The 21,507-nt window shown below is 33.4% G+C and overlaps 1 protein-coding gene across 1 annotated transcript; it reads right to left on the bottom strand.

Annotated features, from left to right (window-relative positions):
• Positions 1-8,667: 8,667 nt before the first annotated feature.
• On the bottom strand, positions 8,668-11,891 carry LOC105161004 (protein SMAX1-LIKE 3). The gene is made up of 3 exons (XM_011078551.3): positions 10,504-11,891; positions 10,079-10,295; positions 8,668-9,984 (listed from the first exon to the last, which is right to left on the bottom strand). Exons 1-3 carry the CDS (start codon positions 11,703-11,705, stop codon positions 8,872-8,874), a joined length of 2,532 nt encoding a protein of 843 aa, XP_011076853.1. The 5' UTR covers positions 11,706-11,891; the 3' UTR covers positions 8,668-8,871.
• Between the last annotated feature and the right edge of the window lie 9,616 nt (positions 11,892-21,507).

The following is a 21,507-nucleotide window of genomic DNA, read 5'->3' as shown; positions in this document are numbered from 1 at the left end:
ACTCGACCCGAATTGTACGACCTGCATCAAAAGTGGATGGAAAAAATTAGTTGAGGGAAACGCGAGAACATGGTCCGAACGTGCTCTCCTCGACTCCGTGTTGTAATGTTGTTTTCTTGATCTTCATTGTCGACACCAAATGCAAATTACATTAGTGCATTCCTAACTGTGAAAAGTACAATGATGCAATAAACTAGATCTCCAAGAAAACAACAGGATTTCTTCTTCGTTTTGCAAAAAATCGCCAAGAACAACAATTGTTGAAGGGGAAAAAAGCAAGAAGCAGCCATGAGTTCGTCTTTCCTGAGTAGCAAAGGTTAGAGGGTCAAGAGTTTGTTACATTATTATATTTAGTTTATTACATTAATGTATTAGCAGTTGGTATTGACAGTGGAGATAACAGAAAAATAATACTGCAACATAGTACTGAGGAGAACACACCTAACCGTATTTTCAATTCGGTCGTGTTTCTGTAGGCTAATTTTTTCCGTTGTCCATTTTAACGGGCACTTAACGGAAAAGAATTAAAATTATAATTTATTATTGTTTGAAGACTTAAATTGAATTAGTAATGATTATCTATACTCTATACTACATGAAAAAGAAAGGGCTTCAATACTCACAAATGGCTTTTAAGGACACTGCTGCATCAATCTTTTGTAAAGTAAAAAATGATCTTTAACTAATAATATGACTAACTTATTCAACTTTTCAAATCTCATATTAACCGATAAATTATTTTTTTTCTTTTCTTTTCGTTCTTTTTTTTTTCCTGAAAAATATAATATATTGGTTTATGTATTTTACTCTTATATAATATATTTTAAAATGTGAAAGATTAGTTATCATATGCACACAGAAATTGCGTGTCACAATGTCTAGTTTAGATTCGGTCCACTACTGTTTATGGTCGGCCTTCGGCGGTCCTAGATCTCTAAGTAGGTCTTACTTGGGTCCATTTTAAACCCAGACCCAGCCCATGGACCGATCCAGTTGAGGCTCGCACCAAGCCCAGACTAGGCCCACATCAAGTCCAAATGTGCTTGTTTATTGTTTTTTTTTATTATATTGAGATTTTTTTATAAATAATTACTTAAATTTATAATTGTCTTTAAAAATAAGTAAAATTATACAAAAATTTATGTATAAAAAACAATAGTTTCATATATATATATATATATAAGGAACTTTAAAAAAAGACCCAACAAACCCGGCCTAGAAGCAGTTGGTCTTGGCCCATTGGGCTAGGTTGGTCCTAGGTATTCATTCTTGGGATTGGCTCAAGACCAGCCGGATCCCAAGTGGACCTAGATCGAACTAATATATTTTTTTATTGATTCAATCTGGTCTTAAGTTGAATTAGCCAAACTCAACCTATTGTGCATCTCAAGTATAGAATATGGCAATTTTCGAAAATTCAAAATATTAACATGGCACGTATACTCCATCATGCTTTTATTTTTGTGCGATTTCAGTACTTGCTTTTGTTCATGAGGACTAGATATTATTACCCGATCCCGTGGGACTAAAATTGAAAACATATTTGAAATTTTACCAACTATCTAAATCCTATTCTTTTGGATCTGGTCCTATAAATTAAAGAGGTGGTGAAAATATTAGTCCTATAAATTTGATGAGTAGTCATTTTAATCCTCGTGTGCAAGAAGACACGAATTTTTCAAAATGACAAAACCCCTAATTTTTAATCATGTGAGCCAGAAAAATTGTAATTTACGTCCCATAATTTATTTTATTTGTGATTTGATTCTATTATTTTACGACTCATTATATATAGTCTCACAAGTCCAAAAAAGTTGTAATATACGTCCCAAATGAAAATGGTCAATGGGACGTTAATTGCAACTTTTTTGAACTTGTAGAACTAAATCTATTAAGTTGAAAAATAATAGAATCAAAAACACAAATAAAATAAATTATAGAACATAAAATTATAATTTTCTCATGTAAGCCATACACGATCAAGTTCCGACCAAATTAGAAACTTTTTTAGTGGTCAAAGAATTAAAATTACATAAAATTAAAAAAAAAATAAATAATAGAGTAAACTTGACATATCGAAACTTAAATGCCCTTATAACACTACCCCAAAAGTTATAATTAAGAGGAAAAATATATAATTTTGCCTTATTACAACATATGTAATAAGTATCTTCTCCAGCAAAAGTTGTACATAATGATATCGTTTTAATTTAATTTTTACAAACCTTAGTTGTTATTATATATATATATATATACATATATATTTTCCTTTTCCTCTCTTCCATAAATTTTCTACTTTAAGTTTTCCTTCTTTTTCTTTTTTTGCATGGGATGATATATATATATATATATGTATGTGTGTGTGTGTCTTGGTATGGGGTGCACATGCATGCAAGCATTCATTCTCTCTCTCTCTCTCTCTCTCTCTCTCTCTCTCTTTCTCGTCCTCCTGTGAACAAAAATGACCAAACAATCATTGGGAACAGCATCATGAAACAATATCCAAAAATCCCACAAAATACATTCATTCCTGATGCCTTTTTATGTGTTCTAATCCCTCTTTTTGACTGAGTCATCAGCTCTACCTATCCAGATACATGAGGTATCTAACAAATTCTTTTTTTCTCTTTTGCTTTTAACTTTTATCTTTAAAAATCCATAGCAATAATGTGAATCTGATGATTTGATTTGAGGGATCCAAGGCGTTCATCATTGTGTGTGTGTTTGTGTGTGTGAGAGAGAAAGAGAGAAAGAGAGAGAGAGAGATTCGAACTATATATATATATGAGAGAGAGAGAGAGAGAGAGAGAGAGAGAGAGAGAGAGAGGAGAGAGAGAGAGAGAGAGAGAGAGAGAGAGAGAGTTCAAGATCCGAGGCAATTAGCTTCCCTTACTTTCATGCAAAAATCACTTATCAATAGAAAGAAAAGAAAAAAGCTTTATGTAAGCATTAGATTGTGACCATATTTAAAAGAGCCATTTCCACCTTTTCTTTTCCTAAAGAAAGACTGCAAAAGATCATTGTGTGGAAACTTTGTCTCCATGCCAATTACCCCCATAAGCTTTTTTCATATACCCTCTTACCCACCCCACCCCCCACCCCCACCCCTTTTGTCACACACACAAAAGCAATATATATATATATATACATACATACATATAATAGTAGTGATGAGCAAAAGTTTGAAGTATAGAAGGTTGTCTTAATGAGAAAGTTGGATTGCCTTAGAAAAGTATGTACATAATGGTCACTTTAGAGAAATATTAAACCTTGGAAAGACACATTTAGTGCCCCCTTTTGCCTTTTCCTTTGCCTTCTTCCCCCCCTTTGGGATTTCCCTATCCATATAATCATTATGTAGATTATATTTTCAGATCTTTGTTGTTGCTTTTCCTTTCAACGGCTACTCTTATCATAATTTAATCATATCTATAGCTAACTCAATCATTGTTTTTAATAATTGCTTGCTACTGCAAATATGTATACATATACGTACCACATATTTTTTGAAAAACATCGCAGTAATTATAATAAAATTAATTGCATTTTACTCCCTGTGTAATGCTAACAGGTAAGAGACCCAAGTCCCTTAAGTACGTAAAACGTGATCGCCTCAACTTTTTAAAACAATGTTCAGTACTACCTCCCACGTCAGGGGGTTGCGTTGCTTTTTCGTTAAAACTTTATACGATTGTATTGCATTTTCTTTTATTATTAGTATTTAGGGTTTTATTTATTTATTTTTTTCCCATTTATTGGTTTCACAAGGAGACATGTTGCATTTAACCTAATTAAATATGTTAAGCTTATAGTTTCCACATTATTGAATTAATTCTGGGATAGATCAAAGTTACCTCCCTTGAGATTTGACATAATAATTATAAATACTTCATTATTTTTTAAAATTTACGAATACTCCCCCGAAATAAAAAATAAATATATAATCCCTAGATGTTAAAGTGAAAATTATTACTTTAACTTTATTGTTTTTAAAAAAAATATAAAAAAATTGATGGTGGATAAAGTATGATCCATATGACATAATAGTCCATGAAAATATTTTAGAAAATTTTAAAAAATATATAAAATTATAATTCATAATCTAAAAGGATATTTTTGTCAGTTCACTGCGAAAATTGAATGAAAACTTAACGAAGCCCACTCTAATAGATTTGTTGGCAGACAAACATCAAAATAGGAGGGCATTTGTAATTTTTCAAATAACGAAAAGATGTTTATATTATTACACCAAATGTCAGAATCGACTGTAAGTTACCTATAATTCTATATAGCTAGCATAATACTAATTATGAAGGAATTCTACTCCATGCTTTAGCATTATCTACGTCGATAGTTCATAAGATAAACCCTGGAACAATATCATTTATGATACAATAAAATGTACTTGTTTTGATCTCTCTCATCTATCCATCACGTTTCGTGGTCTTTTGAGAATGTTTGCATGAAGCAAAAGCACATCTATGACTAGTTCCAATTTTGACGTTTGTTACCGAAAAAGTTTTAAGGTAAATTACAGTAATTTTTTTTTCTTAAATTTGATATAATTATAAATATCTCTTAATTATTTAAGAAATTATATATGTCAAACGCTTCATCTAACAATGAGCTCATTCTATTAACTTCCTTAATGTTTTCATCCAATTTTTGTAATGAATCAGCCAAAATAATTTTATATATTTTTTTAGAATTTTTTAAAAATATTTTTATGGACTAATTAATAATCCCTATGGATTATTTATTTCACCCACCTTATTGCTTTTTTTTTTTTTTACGTATTTTAAAATATTTTTTATTTTTTAAAAAATTTCAGCAAGGGTATAGTAGTTAATTATAATGTCCATCTCTCCATCTAGGACCACATATTATTCTTCATTTGAAGAGAGTATTTGTAATTTTTCAAACGAAAAAAGAGTATTCGTGATTATGACAAACCTCATGTGAGATAATTACTTTAAATTTTAATTAGAAAGAGATTGATGCTACTATAACTAGAAAATAGTATATAGTGAAAATTGATGAAAAGATGTAGTTAAAAAAGTGATTTTTACTGCGGTTGATCAACACTTTTGATCAGTAAAGGAAGTTGTATTGCGACATTGTGGGGAAGTTCCATGTCAAGATCAAGACAAGTCTTGCAAATGATGCGCTAATTATATGTCTCAACGATCACTTTCGGAAAAACAAGAAAATGTCGACCCAGTTAGTGTTAGAAAAAGACCCTTAAATTGTCAATATTTCTCAAAATTAACTAATTAATTAAAATATATACAATCAACTCGAAATTTCAGCCTTTTGAAGTCCCCATTTTCTCCTAGTACGTAATTGGGAAAATTTGAAATGAGAATAAATTTATTGGTAATTACTTTCGATTGACTTATTACCGACTTATTGCAGGTCAAATAAATCTTTTATGAACGAGCCAACTTTATAACGGTGAACATATACCTCCTCATATGCATTAAGGTATGAAGATATATAAGGATAATTTGATCATAAAAACACTTTTTCGACCTGCGATAAATCAGTAAAAAATTAATCCAGACAAATATAAATTTTTCTCCATCTTTGCGTTAATATCATCAAATTCAATGAATTTTAACTAAAAAAAATTTATTTTCAAAGCACTAAATATAATTTTTTAAATTATAAAAAATTGACGTGTAAACACATTAAAATTTACAAAAGAAAAGTGTGACTAACTTATATATATATATATATATATATATGTATATTGGTAATTTGTTTTTTCTTATTGATTAGGTGATGATTTCTACATATGATTCATCCCATAATGGGAGCAAAGCTCGAGGTAATGTCTGGTAGTGATGACAGAGACAAGCACCAATCATCATCACCAACCTTCTGAAGCCCATTAATAATTAATAATTCCTGAAAGTTAGGGTTTGAGATCAGAGGAGGAAAAATAAGGGCAAGAAATGATATTGAAAAGACTGATAATGATTTTTGGCTGCACTTATTACAGACAATATTAACTATAAGCACTTGTTCGTCAGTGGACTTCTAACTAATGTAAATTAATGAGATAGTGCTCAGTTTCTTTTACTAAGGAATTCATTCTTTTCCTCAGACAATACGTTCTTGATGGGAATTAATGGACCTCCTTTGATCTTATTTTTTTAAAAAAAATATTAGTTGGATGAATGTGCAATAATTCAAATTCTTTCTTTTCGAGGGGAAGAAAGATAAATTATAACGATTTTTTCTAAGGTTTGGTATAAATAAATATTTTTTTGTTGTTTGAAAAATTACAAATATCTCTTTAATATTTGATGAAATTATATAATTCGTGAATGGAGGTATAGAATTATCAACTTAATTTGCCTTACTGTATTTTTTTCTAAGAAAAAAAATTAAAAGTTTGTAAAATACATCGAACAGAATGGATGGAAATTTTTAAAAAATTATAAAAAAATTATCCAAATTAATTCATAAAAATTAAAAAAATTGAAAAAATAAATAAAATTATAATTTTTAGTCTGCAAGAGCATTTGAGTCAGTTCACCATAAAATAAATAAAAATTTAATAAAAATTAATGAATTGAGCTAATTGTTAGACGACTATTAAAACAAGGGTTATTCATAATTATGCCTAATGTCAAGAAAGGCTGTTATAATTTACCAAAAAAAAAAAGTATAAATTGAACCTCGAATTTCTTAAAAAAGAAGCTCCAGTTTCACATACTTATGTATATTTTTATAGGTAATGTTGCATTTAGATCATCCCAAAAATTAAAGAAAAAAGAAAAAACAAAAAAAAAGTTTTATGGTGCATCAAGATATTCAACACACACTCATATATATATATATGTATGTATGTATGTAATCTAAATCGAGGTCTAAGTGAGGTGGTGATTGTTCAATCTCAACGTTGGATGGTCAATGGAGACAGGGTCTACTCCTAGTTTTCGAATTGGAAGATGGACTGACTTGCAATACAACTTATTAGACTTGTTGATGTGGCGGTTTTCAGCTTAAATCCTCTAAAGCCTAAGTTAGAGTTTGTTTATGGTACCTAGAAGCAATATACTTTTGGTAATGACCAATTACTATGATTAAAAGTAAAAAAGTACGGTAAATCCTAGTCAACGACGATTGCACGACAACAATTAGCCATTGTTTCTGCAAGCGAGGTTAAACCATTAGTCACAGCTAAAAATCATAACAAATGTTTCAGCTACAGCTAAAACCATGATAAATGTTCATTTACCGTGGTCAAAACTTAATTCTTTGTATCAATTTTGTCGCGTAGTGGTGGATTTTATTACTTTACTATGATTTTTAAGTCATGCTTATTACAATGTTGGGGACAATAATTATTATTACTATTGTAGTTGAAATGACCACATCACGGAACTGAATCCTAGAGTGACTAATACACATCTTGCTAAATAGAGTCGGCACATATTTATATATAGAGCGCAGTTGTCATGAACGGCATACAATCACTTGTCCGAACAGAAACCCTTGGATGAAGCTGGCATCGATGGTAATTTCGAATTTTTAGGTTGATCCAACCCGACTCAGTTTAAAAATACGCAAATTCTTGTCTTGTTTTATTATTTAAAAGCTTATGAGGGGCAAAATTTTCAAGTGGGATTCACCTTGTTTAACTAAGCTACTATGGTCTTAATTTATCATTTCAACAAAACATACCTTTGTGGTTGCAATATTTTTAGGTGTTGTTTGGGTTGATAACCTTCTTTTGTTGACTCCAAAGTTAAAGAGAGCCTCTTTAGTGTTTTATGGTTCAAAGATGGGATTCCAGCTCTTATTTCAATATGGATTTCATCTTTAAGCTGCTGATCTTCCTTAATCATATACACGACAGACCTCTCAAGAATTCTAGGAAATTATATATTCGACAAAAACTTAAATGTTTTTCTAAAGTTGATATAACCCTTTGTAGGAAATCAAGGAGCCGTCACTTTTGCTTCGGTCTGTAATCACCGGGCGATAAACAAAAAATTTTATCCAAGTAAGTCTTTTATGTAATAAATGCTGTATTTTTTTATTTTTTTTGTTTTGGGGGGGGGGGGGGGGGGGAGGGGCTTAATCAGCAAAGATTCCAATCTTAAAACCCTAAAAAAGGCCATATCATCATTTTTCGATTGCTTTTGGACACCGGTGGCTGGAGCATTCAAGTTGCACAAAAATTAAAATTTAATATCCTAAATTGTCACCTTTGAATCTGGGTGTCTAATCTTATAATAGGTAAAATTATATTTTCGATCCTCTAATTTATTTACTTTATATATTTAGTTTTGAACATTTCATATTTGATCATTTTTTAACAAATTTAGTTCTGTTTTGACAATTTTGATCTTCGTCACATCGTAATAGACTTTATTTTTTGTCCTGTAACTATAGATACGAAAATTATCAATACATGACTAAATTTTTTAAAAAATGACCAAATCTGAGATGTTCGGACTAAATTCGTTAAAAAAATAATTAAATATATAAATAGAGTAAGTTATAGGACTAAAAGTGCTAATAACCCAAAACTATACAATAAAAAATATAATTTATCTTTATAATATTACTCCTAATGTGCTGGACCAAAAAGACAATTTAGCAGGTGTAATATTCCCATGATCATCATAGTACTGACAAATTAGTATACAATTGTTGTAATGATCAGCAAAAAGAACCTGCAGTCTGCATCTATATAGTTAACAAGTACATTTCAACTTCTTTATCCTCAGCCCAATACAAAATGACTAAGTACTCTAACTAAATGGAAACACAAACTAACAGATGATATCAAAAGAGAAAAACTAAAAATCAAGAAGGAAAAATACAGTAATCCTACACTGATTTCTCTCAAATTTACAAAACCTGGATCTTGAACACAACTTTCTTGTCCACTAAATCCAAAATCCCAGTTTCAGAATCTGAAATCTGATCTAATTCATCATCACCATCTTCTGTTGCAATGTTCAAATCCAATACCCGACATTCCTTCTGTTCATCACTGTCCTCTTCTTCCTTCTCGCAACCCTTTTCTGCAGAGGGAGGAGAAAGAGCTGATCTTGAGTCAGAGCTGAAAGTTTTGCAGCTGAAAACGATAATGGCGTCCCTCATGAGCACAACCTCACCATCGGCAAGTGTAATGCTTCCGTTCTTTATTGCGCTTTTCAGCTGCCTCAGAGAGCGATGGTCGAGCTGATCAACGTCTTCCACGTAGAACACACGGCTAGGATTACTGCGTACAGCGTCTGAAAACCTGTCGTACAGACTCCCCCCGTGCTCGTTTCTTGCCCTCTTGTTGCTGACTTCTTCATTCGAATCAGCTCTTGTTGATGACGAGAAACTGCTGATACCAATGGCAATGAAGTTATCGTAAGAGCCAAAGACATTCTTGGCAAGTTCTCTAGCAATAGTCTCTTTGCCATCATGATCAACACCCAAGAAAAACAGCCAACTTTCTTCTCTATTTTCGTTCTTGTTGTTGCCTGATCTGCATCTAAGGATTGTACTAACAATCTCAGGAATTATATCTTTCTGCCATGGGACTTTCTTCTCCAATGCACTGCAAAGAATGTTGAGGTTTTCGGAACTCAGCTCCTTGTATCTGTGTGAGAACTCCATAATTTCTTGGCTTGCTTCACTAGATGAAGCTGAATTAGGACTTGAATTGGGGTTTGATAGAAGTTCAGGCTTTGCTGCTGAGGAACTCGGTTTAGAAACTTCGTCGTCTTTCTCAAAAAGAAAGGTTTGGTGCTCCTTAGAGGGCCGACTTGGTTCGAAAACGACTGGCCAATTTAGAAGGGTTTGGTGAAGTTTAGATTTGTTTAGGCCATTTGAAGATGTAGAGGTAGAGGAAGAAGCTGGAGATGGTGAGGATAGATTGAAGACTTTCCCTAGAAAATGGGGTTTCTTGTGGACAGAAGTGCAGATTGAGTTCCATTTCTTGCAAAGATCTTTGAGTTTATCACATTCCTGCAACCATGGGCAAGAAAAGTGTCAGATGATATTCTACTTAAACTGCATAAATTTCAACGAATGGTCTCATTTGGGGAACTGAAAATCTAACCTGATCAATTCTTCTGTTCTCATCCTTGTACTGTTGGAGCCATGTTGGCAAACTTGAGCTGGAGGGCTCTTGTTTAGAGCTCATTACAGCTTGAGCTTCTCTCTTGAAGTTCACTGAACAATCTGAACAGAAATTGAGTTGATTCTTCATCCCAGCCTTCTGGAATAGCCAGTTCAAATCATCTACCGGCTCCTTTTTCACTTGATCATGCATGCCACTGCCCAAACCAAAAGACACCAAAATGTAAATTGACCCCATGAACTAATTTCATGCATCCGTCGATCCATCTTTGAATGAAAAAATCATGCCCACGTAAAACGGAAGAAAAAAGGGATGACTACATCCTCTCAACCATAATTATAAATATAAAAATATCACTAACAAAGTGTGTAAACGTAATTATTCAAACCGTATCGAAAGTTTACCTGTCAAGGCTGAGACTAAGAGCCAAGTTGCCAGCAGGTATTGTAAGAGGGTGAAGACTCCAAAGAGTCTCCAAAGAAGGCCTGCCTGTTCTACATTTGGCATAGGTTTGGAAGGTTGCAACTCCCATTAGCCAAAGCTTCTTACTTTCTTCTGCTCCACATATCAGTTTGCTGAGCTCCATGATCATATACTCCACAGGGCAGTAGTAGTACACATCCCTTTGCTCTCCATTACACTTACACCAATAGTCAGAAACCCAACCAAGATCCCCCAAGTACAATACTACTCCTCTACTCACATAGGATTTCACAAGGGCTCTCAGCTCTCCAAGCTTCACTTCAAACTCTTCCCTTGAAATGTTCCTCAGAGTGAAAAGGGGAACACTTAGAAACTGCACAGACTTCATGTCGTCCGGGACGTCTCTCTTGTCGAACTTCTCAATCAACCCTTTAACTAAACTCTCAGCAGTATCTGGAGATTCACTTACAATGACATTGTTTTTGGTGTTCTTGTTCATCATGGCCTCCAAAACACTCATCACATCTTCATTCTGTTGTACTGTTTTGTTAAGTGGCAGTAATCTGAACTTACTCAAGCTTGTCGTAGGCATTGCTTGAGGCGGATTACTGTTTCCAAGAACTAAGGTTTTGGTGCTGATTTCTTTGGAATGATGCGGAGAACTGCATTTCTCCAAGGAAACAGCTTTCTCCACATTGGTCTTCACTTGAGTGCTGATGAAACCAGCTTCTCTCATGACTCTACTAACACTCGGATCATCAAGAATGGAAATCACAAGCTGCTCAACCTCAACTTTGAGGGCTAATATAGGCTGCTGCTGCTGGTTCTCTATTGACCCGCGACGTTGGTGAGCCTGAGCCCGCTTGAAGGCCGCGACGAGGGCATTAGACAGTGACGGAATATGAGAATGAGGGCTGATGAGAGGGGTAGAAGCAGACGTTGGAAGCCGGTTGAGCGCAACATTGAAGCAAAGCTCAAGAGCCTTACATTGGAGAGGATGAGAATGAGATTGAAGGCAAGCCCTTTTCAGCAAACCTGTTGAAGAAGATATCATCGCGCTTGCTACATGAAGGGGCGTAACTTGCGCATGGCCTCGCCGTCTCGCAAGGCTGACTGCCTGCTTAACAATGGCAGCCGATTCAAGAGTTAGAGACTGGTGAAGAGTGTAACCTCCAGTCCTCATCCTTAATTCCCAAAAATTTGTGTGTACTACTGCTAAATGTTATATATATATATATACACACACACAGTGTCAAGAATGGTAAAGAAGTATAGCTAGAGTGTTCTTGAGGTTTAGAGAGTTCATTTGAGTGGAGATCAGAAATATGAGGCTGAAGCATATGGTTATGAAGGGGTTTAATAAGAGAAAAAAGGGAATGGGAAGTGATCAGTTTTGTACCTTTCTTGTTGTTGTTGGTTTAGTGTGGTAAAGTTTTTCAAAATGTAAAAAGTGGAAGGCATGTGAGGCAATGCTAAGTTGTCTCAATAGCTTTCTTCTTGCAAAGGGATAAAGGCGTGGGATTGATGAATATGAATGAAGTTAGACTGATTATCTTTTATGGAAAGTAACAACAAACATTTTCACACACAAATATATATATATATAGTTATAATTATTGATTAATATTAATTAAGCCCACTTGCAATTATAGATATTAATTATAGATACTTTTTTTTAAAAAAAAAGTGTCATCTGAATTTAAAGGCTTAATTGCATTTTTAGTCTCGTAATTAATTATAGTTATTTGGCATTTTAGTTCTATAATTTGTTAGGATTCTAGAATGATCTTTCACCTTTTTTAATTTTGCAATTTCAAGATAAAATTTTACCGAAATTTTCAATGTTGTCTGGATTGTGACATGTGCCGATTAAAAATTAAAAAGAAAAAACACATTTTATTGTTTGATTTTTGTGAATGTGGCAATTTATGACATGACACCTTTTTTTTTTTTTACATCGACCACTTGCCATGCATATCATCATAATTCAGCCCATAAGATGTATTTTCTCAATGCACATGCCACTTTTCGTTCAATTTATCCTGAATTCACAAAATTAAAACATATGAGGGAGCAATATACAATCCTAACAAGTTACAGAACTAAAATACGAAAGAAGTATAATTATGGGGCTAGAAATGCAATTAACCCGAATTAAAATGAAGATATTAACGCGTCCTAGTAATTAATTCTCAGGCGTTGTTCTTGCCGACGAAAATATAATAAATACTACACAAATTCTAAAATTTTCAAGTTTCACCAAAAAATAGGAAAAAGTATTATTTTAGTCCGCTAAGTATGCCTAATTTTAATTTTAGTCCGATAACTATATCCATTTTTGTTTAGGTCCAGTAACTTACGAAATTGCTTACTTTTAGTCCTCTGGTAGATTTTTGGATAATTTTACCCCTATGAGTGCATATGGACTAAAACTGCCTTTCAAAACTTGCATGGGTAAAATTAGCCGAAAATTTGCCAGAGGACTAAAAGTAAGTAATTTCGTAAGCTATTGGACCTAAACAAAAATGGACATAGTTATCGGATTAAAATTAAAATTAGGCATACTTAACCGACTAAAATAATACTTTTCTCCAAAAAATATGATCAGGTTAACTCAAACTGATTCTTAAAATTGAACATAGGGCACTGCAGTATACTGATATGACCTTATATAATGATTACTAATTACGATATTCAAAAGTGAATAAAACTCTAACGAATATTAATTAACCACGCAGCATATATCACAACCACTATCGATTGTTGTTTCATCACGCAAGATCAAAATATTACTACAACAAATGTTTCGATCCGCATTAAGAACCATGACAAATACTTTATCTATATATAGTTAAGTCAACGACGATCGTATTGATGTAATCATCAAAAGTTAACTCATATAATTATATTGATTTACCATAATTTTTAAGTTGCAGTCGTAATGGAATAATCAATTTATTTTTTATTGCTATAGTTTTTATTGCTCACATAATATGAAGAGATGAGTAATAAATTTTTATTATGTGAGTATGAGAACTTTTCCATAAAGAGAAAAAAAGATGTGTTAAAGAAGCGAGTAAGGGAAAGAGAAACAGTTAGAAGAGAGTGAAAAGAGAGAGGAAGACTGTCTGTCTGTTTGAAGGAATTGGGAACTGTGTTTTGTTTGTTGTGAGCCCAACTTATGATCATCTTTCTTAAAAGAGAGTAAGGAATAAAGCAATTTCTAGATTGACTGATGGAATAAAGGATGCAAACACTTCCCCTTTTTTTTTTAAAAAAAATATATATTTTTTTTAATTATTTGCATGAGATCCATGAAAAATAGTTGCTCTTCAATGTATAAGTATTATATATATATAGGAAATTAATTAAACTTTATATCATATACGAGAAATATCGAAATTTTTCGAAATTAAGTTTGATTACAGAAACACCCTTTATCTTTCTGTAAAATTGCACGTGTACCCCTGAGAGGATATTGATGTAATTCACCTTAGGGGTGCAATCGTAAAATGTCCCTGCATAGAGTGTGTTTGTAATTATATGAACTATAACCTCATTATAGGAAGTTAATTAAACTTTATATCATATATGGGATATATCGAGATTTTTCGAAATTAAGTTTGGTTACAGAAACACCTTTTATCTTTCTGTAAAATTGCATGTATACCCCTGAGAGGACATTGATGTAATTTACCTCAGGGGTGCAACCGTAAAATGTCCCTGCATAGAGTGTATTTGTAATTATATGAACTGTAACCTCATAAGGTGTACTTGGAATTTTACAAAAAGTAGGAGGTATTTGTGCAATTAAATAAAACTTTCAGGAATATTTGATGTATTCTACCCCGATATAGCTTTCACGCGTTAAGGGAATTTTTCTCTTTCTTAGATGTGTTTTATTGATTTCTAGTTATGTAGTTTATTTTATCCCTTTTTAATTTAATTGGAGTCTCAGGTGTTTCACTGCAATAAAAGATAATATTAATAATAATATATTGAATAATAATTTGAAATCTATTTATTAAATATATTAAGTCATAAAGGGATAATATAAAATTCTAAATAATAATAAAAAAATTTATGCCTATAAAGTTCCCACTAATAATTCTTGTTAATGACAACAATTATTTAAGTGTTAGTATTAAAGATATAAAATTCATTAGTACGAGAAAATAAAAATTCTTATTACTTAATGTTTTTGGGAAAAAATGCAAGTAACCTCTTTGTGATATCGTAAATAAGTAAATTACCCCCTTATGAAAAAATAAATTACAATTTACCTCCCTATATTTTTATACGGGAGGTAAATTGCTTCATTTTAAAAAGTACAAGGGAGTAAATTGCTATATTTTTTTTAATAGAGGGGTAATGTGCTTATTTTCAATATCATAGGGGGTAAATTGCTATTCACCCAATTTTTTTGTTATTATTTATTATTCTATTTTGTTATTATTCTTATGAAGTGTGAGTGTTGGCGGCAAAAATGCATTTTCGTTTTTGAACTGAGTTCGATTTTGCTTTCGTCATTTTTTGTGCACCTTTTGTCTTGTTTCAGCTGAAAGTGTCAAATTTTGGGAGGAAAATCGCATGCAGGAGCGTGTTGTTTCAACAGTAGAATCGCATTACAAAGCAAACCTCGTGTTTTTTTTTTTCTTCAAATCAAGAATTTATATGTAGTTAGATTTGGGTGACATCAACTTTTAAATATTATAATTGTATCTTTAATTAGATAATTTTAAAAATTAATTATAATTATTTTTTTTTTCACAAAAGTAACTCCACTACGTACCGATTGTTGGAACGGGCAATTTTAAAAATGCCGTTTCAAACACCGTTCTTAATAAATAAGACGCCGTCGTTTCTGTTGACGAGCATTATTTAAAAAACTATTTCTATTGTTCAACCGTTCCAAAAACCCATTCTGAAAAATACCAAAACAATGTCGTTTTGTTGGAAATGACGTTGTTTTTGTATGATTTTAACGAGACCATTCCTAATTATTAAAAATCGTTCCTAACTGTGTGCTAAAATTATTTTGCAAAAAGATTCAAAAAAATAAAAAATTTAGAAAATCAAGTATATTCGTATATATAAAATTGTTAGTTTTATATGAATATAAGTAGCATCTTATACTGTTGTATTGTATCGTCTAATCAGACCGTTAAAATTTTAATCAAACTTTTGGATATTATTAAATTGACAAAATGCACATTAGATGAAGTTTTGGACATTTTTGTTATATGGATACTGAGATGCCATATTTGATACACAATCAACGATGTTAAAAATGATGCAACTGTCCATCAAATCATTTGATTTTAAATCAGACTGGTAGATATGTTCACATATGGAAAGTAGTATAATACGTTTAAGTTTGGAATTAATCAGGATCTCGAATGTTGAGATATCGTAATCGCGAATTGAACGAGCAATCTGTGGACATATTTAGGGATGGTCTTAGTATCTGATTTAGGAACGAGTTTTCTTTATTCATTTTAGGAACAAATATTTATACATTTAGGAACAGTTTTATTTAATTTTGTCTTTTGGAATGGTCAAAAAACAAATAACCGTTCCTAATTTGAGTTTCCCTCCAGCTTTTCTTTGGCGCGAAGTTAAATTTGTTGGAACTTATTTTGAAACGGTCAAAATAAATTGGCCGTTCTTATATTTTTTTATTTTTTCTCCCTTTTTATTTAGGATATTGTAATATAATTAAGAATGATTTATTTTTTTAAATTTCCGTTCCAAGTTGGAACAGGCTTTGGAACGGTTTTCTAATTTTTTGACCGTTTTTGAATGAAAAATTATTGCGTTTTGTTTTTTAAAAAATTAAGTTTGCAAATTATACTTCTAAATTAGCTAGTCAACTATTTTTAAAAATTGATATCAGTAATTTTGTAATTTATACTAATTTTTATCGATAAAATAACAAACACTTGATATAAAAACGCTAACTGTCAACCATAATTATTGTCTTTTTCAGTCTCGTAATCCTCGTCAAAGTTATCTTCATCAGACTCGTCATCTGATTCACAGTTCCTCGATTGGAACGTACCTACTCCTTGTTGATTAGCAACAGAAAGATCATCGACTCATTGAATACTATTTGGGTCATGCAGGTCATAATTATGGTTGTCCATAGCAACTTGTGGAGTAGGTATTGTCTCATCCTCTTGAAATGCAATTTCGATCCATCGAGAGTCATAGATGACTCTTTTGGCTTTTGTTTTGCAGACAACCACCAAGTCCACTTTGTCTCTCTTCATGCTGGGGTACTTCATGTAGTAGATTTGTATTGCTTGTTGTGCCAGGATGAATGCTTCGTTCTTTTGTTATACTTTCTTAAAGTTTACATCAACGAGTTGATAACAGGATGTACCTTCGTACCTCTCACGGGATTGACCCAACGGCATTTAAACAAAATGATCTGTACGTTTGGAATAAGTTGGGTAATCCAATTGAATTATCTATTCGAGAATCCCATAGAAGTCACAAATCATTGTCTGTAAATGATGAGCTTTTGACACACACCCCATAGTTCATTGTTAACTTGCTTACGCTGTGCACCTTAGTTCGGAAATTGTAACGATTTGCAAAGTGGCACGGGAATATTGTAACCTCAACTGTAGGACCCCAATAATGCAACTTTAAAAGCTCGTTGTTCGTGTAATTCAACTCAGATAACCTATGTTGCTCATATTAGAGAAACTATATATTGACAAATTATCGCTGTAACACAATTTAGAAGACACAACTTACACGACGTTTGAACAAATTCTTGAATTGAGCACCTACTAGCTCATAAATAATGGGGTCCTCCACATGATGGTACTCGTAAAGTTCATTAAAAAAGGACTTGTTCACATACATATTAGTACATAGGTTAAAAGTCCAAAATAACAATGTGAGTACACTATACTGGTATCTTTACACTTACTCGTAATATGGCGACTACTTCACAGTTGGTCATGTATGTCTCAATTATGAGGCGTTTTCATCTACTGAGTCATCTCTTCTTTGATGCACCACTACCTTGACCAGGGTAGTTGAAAACAAACCATTGGATATGAGTGTCGTTCATACAAGGTCTTCATCTCTGTCGTTCATACAAAGGTCGTCATTTAGGTCGGCCGCATATGATATTGAGGTCCTTCCATACATTCCGAGCATCCTTCATTTTTTTCTTTATATCCATCACGGTATCAAACACATTCTTCTCAATGTGCATGACATCAAGATTGTGCCGTATCATATGCGTCGACCAGTACTTGAGATCCCAAAAGATGCTTTTCTTTGTCCACTTATGCTCGTTACGGTACCTGTCTGGGAGTGACATCGACACTTCAACTGCAGGACTAAACTCTTCAACCGATTCGCGGATTTGTTCTCCCGTCAATCTTGGTCGTGCAACATTCCTTTCTACTCACCTCCTAGTAAATGCTTTCTTGTTCCTATAGTATGGATGTCTCAGGGGAAGAAACTATCTATGGTAGTCAAAGTAGCATGCCTTCTTACCGTTCCACAGGTAGATTGCACGTGTGTCTTCCATACAAACTAGACACCCCATAACACCAGCGGAACTCCATCCAGACGCCATCCCATAAGCAGGTAAGTCGTTTACAGTCCCCATCAACGTTGCGCGCATCGAGAATGTCTCGTTCTTCCCATTGTCGCGTCTCAGTACATTCACATGCCACAAATTCTACCACTCCTTGATCGGTGGCTCTAGGTAAACATCGATGAGACATTTTGGATTGGAAGGATCAGGGATCACCGTAGTCAAAAGCAAATACTCAAAACTCATGTACAGTCCCAGTGGGAGATTGTGCGGTGTAAGTATAATGGGCCAACACGAGTACGTACAACCGGGCTGCCCGTGCGGTGCAAACCCATCTGTCCACAAACCCAGACTAACATTACGGGGCTTTGCTGCAAAATTGGTATATATCCAATCAAAATGCCTTCATGCCTCTGCATAAGACGGATGACACATGGATCCCTCCCCCATCTGATGGTTGGCATGCCACGTCATTTGCTCCACAGTCGCTTCTGAAGCATACACCTCTGCAGGCAAGGGGTAATCGACAGGTACCTAAGAATAGCATATGGTGTCTTCTTGTGATTAGGATTTCGTTCCCTAGTCGGCTTGTACCTAGCTTCTCCACAAAACTTGTAGTAGTTCAAATCAATGTTCTAGTTCGAGTACAACATGCAACCATTCTTACACGCATCAATCTTCTCAACTGGTAAACCTAAGTCTCTTATCAATATCTTCGTATTATAGTAATCCTGGGGCAAGGTGTGGTCGTGGAGCAATATATGATCAACCAACTGTGATATTTGATCATATATATGCTGAAAAGTATGGCCCTCGGCTTTGAGATTCACCAACTCAGCTATAGCCCCCAATTGAGATTGGGTGCAACCATTCCACAACGGCTGCTCGGCAGCATGCACTACATCGTGAAACCGCTCTGCCAGCCCAAACACATAATCGTCGGGATCTCCACCATAATATGAACTAGGCTTTGCATCAGTAGGTGGAGTGGAGTGAAGGCATTGTCTTAGGAGAAGCCCGCCAGCTTACTATACTAAGGGAAGAAAGAGGGTGTTATTTAATAGTGGTAGGAGAAGTCACGCAATTGGACACGACCTCGTACCATCATCAGGCACACCATCATGGTTATAATTATAAGACCAAACAGCTGGCCTGCCGGCATATAAAACCATCATCTATGGCCAATCCATCTGCACTGCATTACCCCAAGGCGTACTCGTACCCTCCATAACATGAGAATAATGAGTTTGCTCCTCCTGCAATGGGCCTGCATTGACGACCTCAAAATACTCATGTACCCTCTCTTGTCATGAGAAGTCCAATTATAATACTCCAGCATAAAATTTTGCATAAACAAGTCAACATTTACCTCGCTCGTGGTTTTGAAAACGTCATTTTTCCAATTCCAACAATGATACTTAATTTTCTCATTGTCCATATATGTATGTTGAGACTTGGCCCATTTCATAAACGTAGCAACACCATCCTGAAACTCCAGAGTAAGACCGGCCCTATTCGAAAGGTTCTTCTCATACATCCATCTCCTCAACTGTCTTAACATGATGATGTGTCCTACACACACACACACACACACATATATATATATATATATTATAAAATTAAATTTAATTGATAAAATTATAATAAATATAATCAATTGACAAATAAAAGGTTAAATTATTACCTGATCAAAATAACTTCAAATATCAATAAAAAATTGAGACAAATTGACGAACAAGAGTAGAAAAATATTAGTGTGATAGTGAGAGATCAAAAAAATTTGGAAGGGATTGAGAAAATAAGAAGAATGGAAGAAGATAGTGAGATTAAATGGAAGGAGTGGAACACATTTATATAGAAAAATTTGAAACGGTCTTTGGAACGGGTACATGAACAGATATTTAGTCGTTAATTTAGATTTTGAAACGGTAATTGGAACGACTTTAGGAACGATTTTTCTAACCATTGAAAAATAGTCGTTTTTATTCATTTGGAATGATCATAGTAATATTAAAGAAATAATACAGAAAAATCGTTTCAATGTGTACCATGTTTTGGCACGGTGTTAAAAACACATGACTCCTTAAATAAAATTAATAATTTAGAACAGTTTTTCGCATAATTGATTAAGGGTGTTTTAAAATAGTTCCAAATTGTACCTCATATTGGAATACATTTTCAAATTGTCATTTTTTCGACATCCATTTCCACACATATAGGAACGGTTTGCTCAAGACCATCTCTAGTTCTAATATTGTGTTTCAAAAAGAGTTTCAATCATTTACCGCTACTATTTTGGAACTTTTTTTGGACTGAATTTAGTAACTGTTAGTTTGGAACTGAACCATTCCAAAATTATAATCTAAAAAATATATTGAACATGACATCATTTTTATTGTCCACTCCTGAAGTGTTTTAAAGTCCGTTCCAAGATAGAACCGGTTTTGGAACGGTTTCCCTGACCATACTAAATTCCGCTTTTTTTTTTGTAGTTTATTAAGTGTGAAACATGATAAAGACTTATTTTGGGTGTAAGTATGTTGCTCTGTTGTACTTCTTTTATACCACCAATTAATCCTTCATGTCAAGAAGATCCAACAACCTTTAAGTCCAATTGATTTTCATCAATATCTCATATAACATATGGTATTATCTGGGGTCTAAATCTGTTGCTTTGTCCTGTCTATGTCTACATTTGGTTAGCATCACTTGGAGTTGCGAAAGTAATGAGCTATGGGACTTGCATTGGTGTTTAAATGAGAACTCTCTTTCTTGAGTAGACTTATAGATTTCACACCAGGTTGTTGCTTTTCCAATTGAATTTCATAAATAGGTTCAGGTTCCATTTCAGGATGAGTTGTAGGAGTTTCAAGGGGATTTTGAGGGTTTGGAGATGTAGATTTTTTTTTTAGCAAAATTAAAGAACCACTTTTTGGAAGATCGTCAAATTCAAGAAACTCCATTGTGTCATCATTATCCTTTTTAGAAGCTTTCTCTTGTGGGAAGGATTCTGATTCTGAAGAAATGACTTATTTTCAAGAAAACTTGCATCTATAGAAGTGAAATTTTTTCGAGAAATGAATACATTTAAAGCTTTTGGATCAAATTTGCCCCTATTGTGAGAATGAATATGAACAAGTGCGATAACAACCAAACATTTTAAGTGGTAGCATGCAAAAGCCATCAAAATCAGAGTGAAAACTAGACAACACAGTTATAGAGCTCTTATTTCCTAACACCCTAGACGACATTCTATTTATTAAGTATGCTACTGGTAAACAATCTCTCCCCAAAAGCATTTTGGAACATTGTAATGAAATAGTAGTGCATGTGTAACATTGAGTAAATGTCTATTTTTGCAGTTAGCAACGTTTTGTTAGTATGCTACTAGAGGAATTTTTTTCTTCTGATGAACATGAAA

The sequence above is a fragment of the Sesamum indicum genome, linkage group LG4, assembly GCF_026168435.1.
Source record: "Sesamum indicum cultivar Baizhima isolate 11 linkage group LG4, ASM2616843v1, whole genome shotgun sequence".
NCBI lineage: Eukaryota > Viridiplantae > Streptophyta > Magnoliopsida > Lamiales > Pedaliaceae > Sesamum > Sesamum indicum.
The sequence above is the reverse complement of the archived record's forward strand: the minus strand, read 5'-3'. Positions and strand labels throughout refer to the sequence as shown.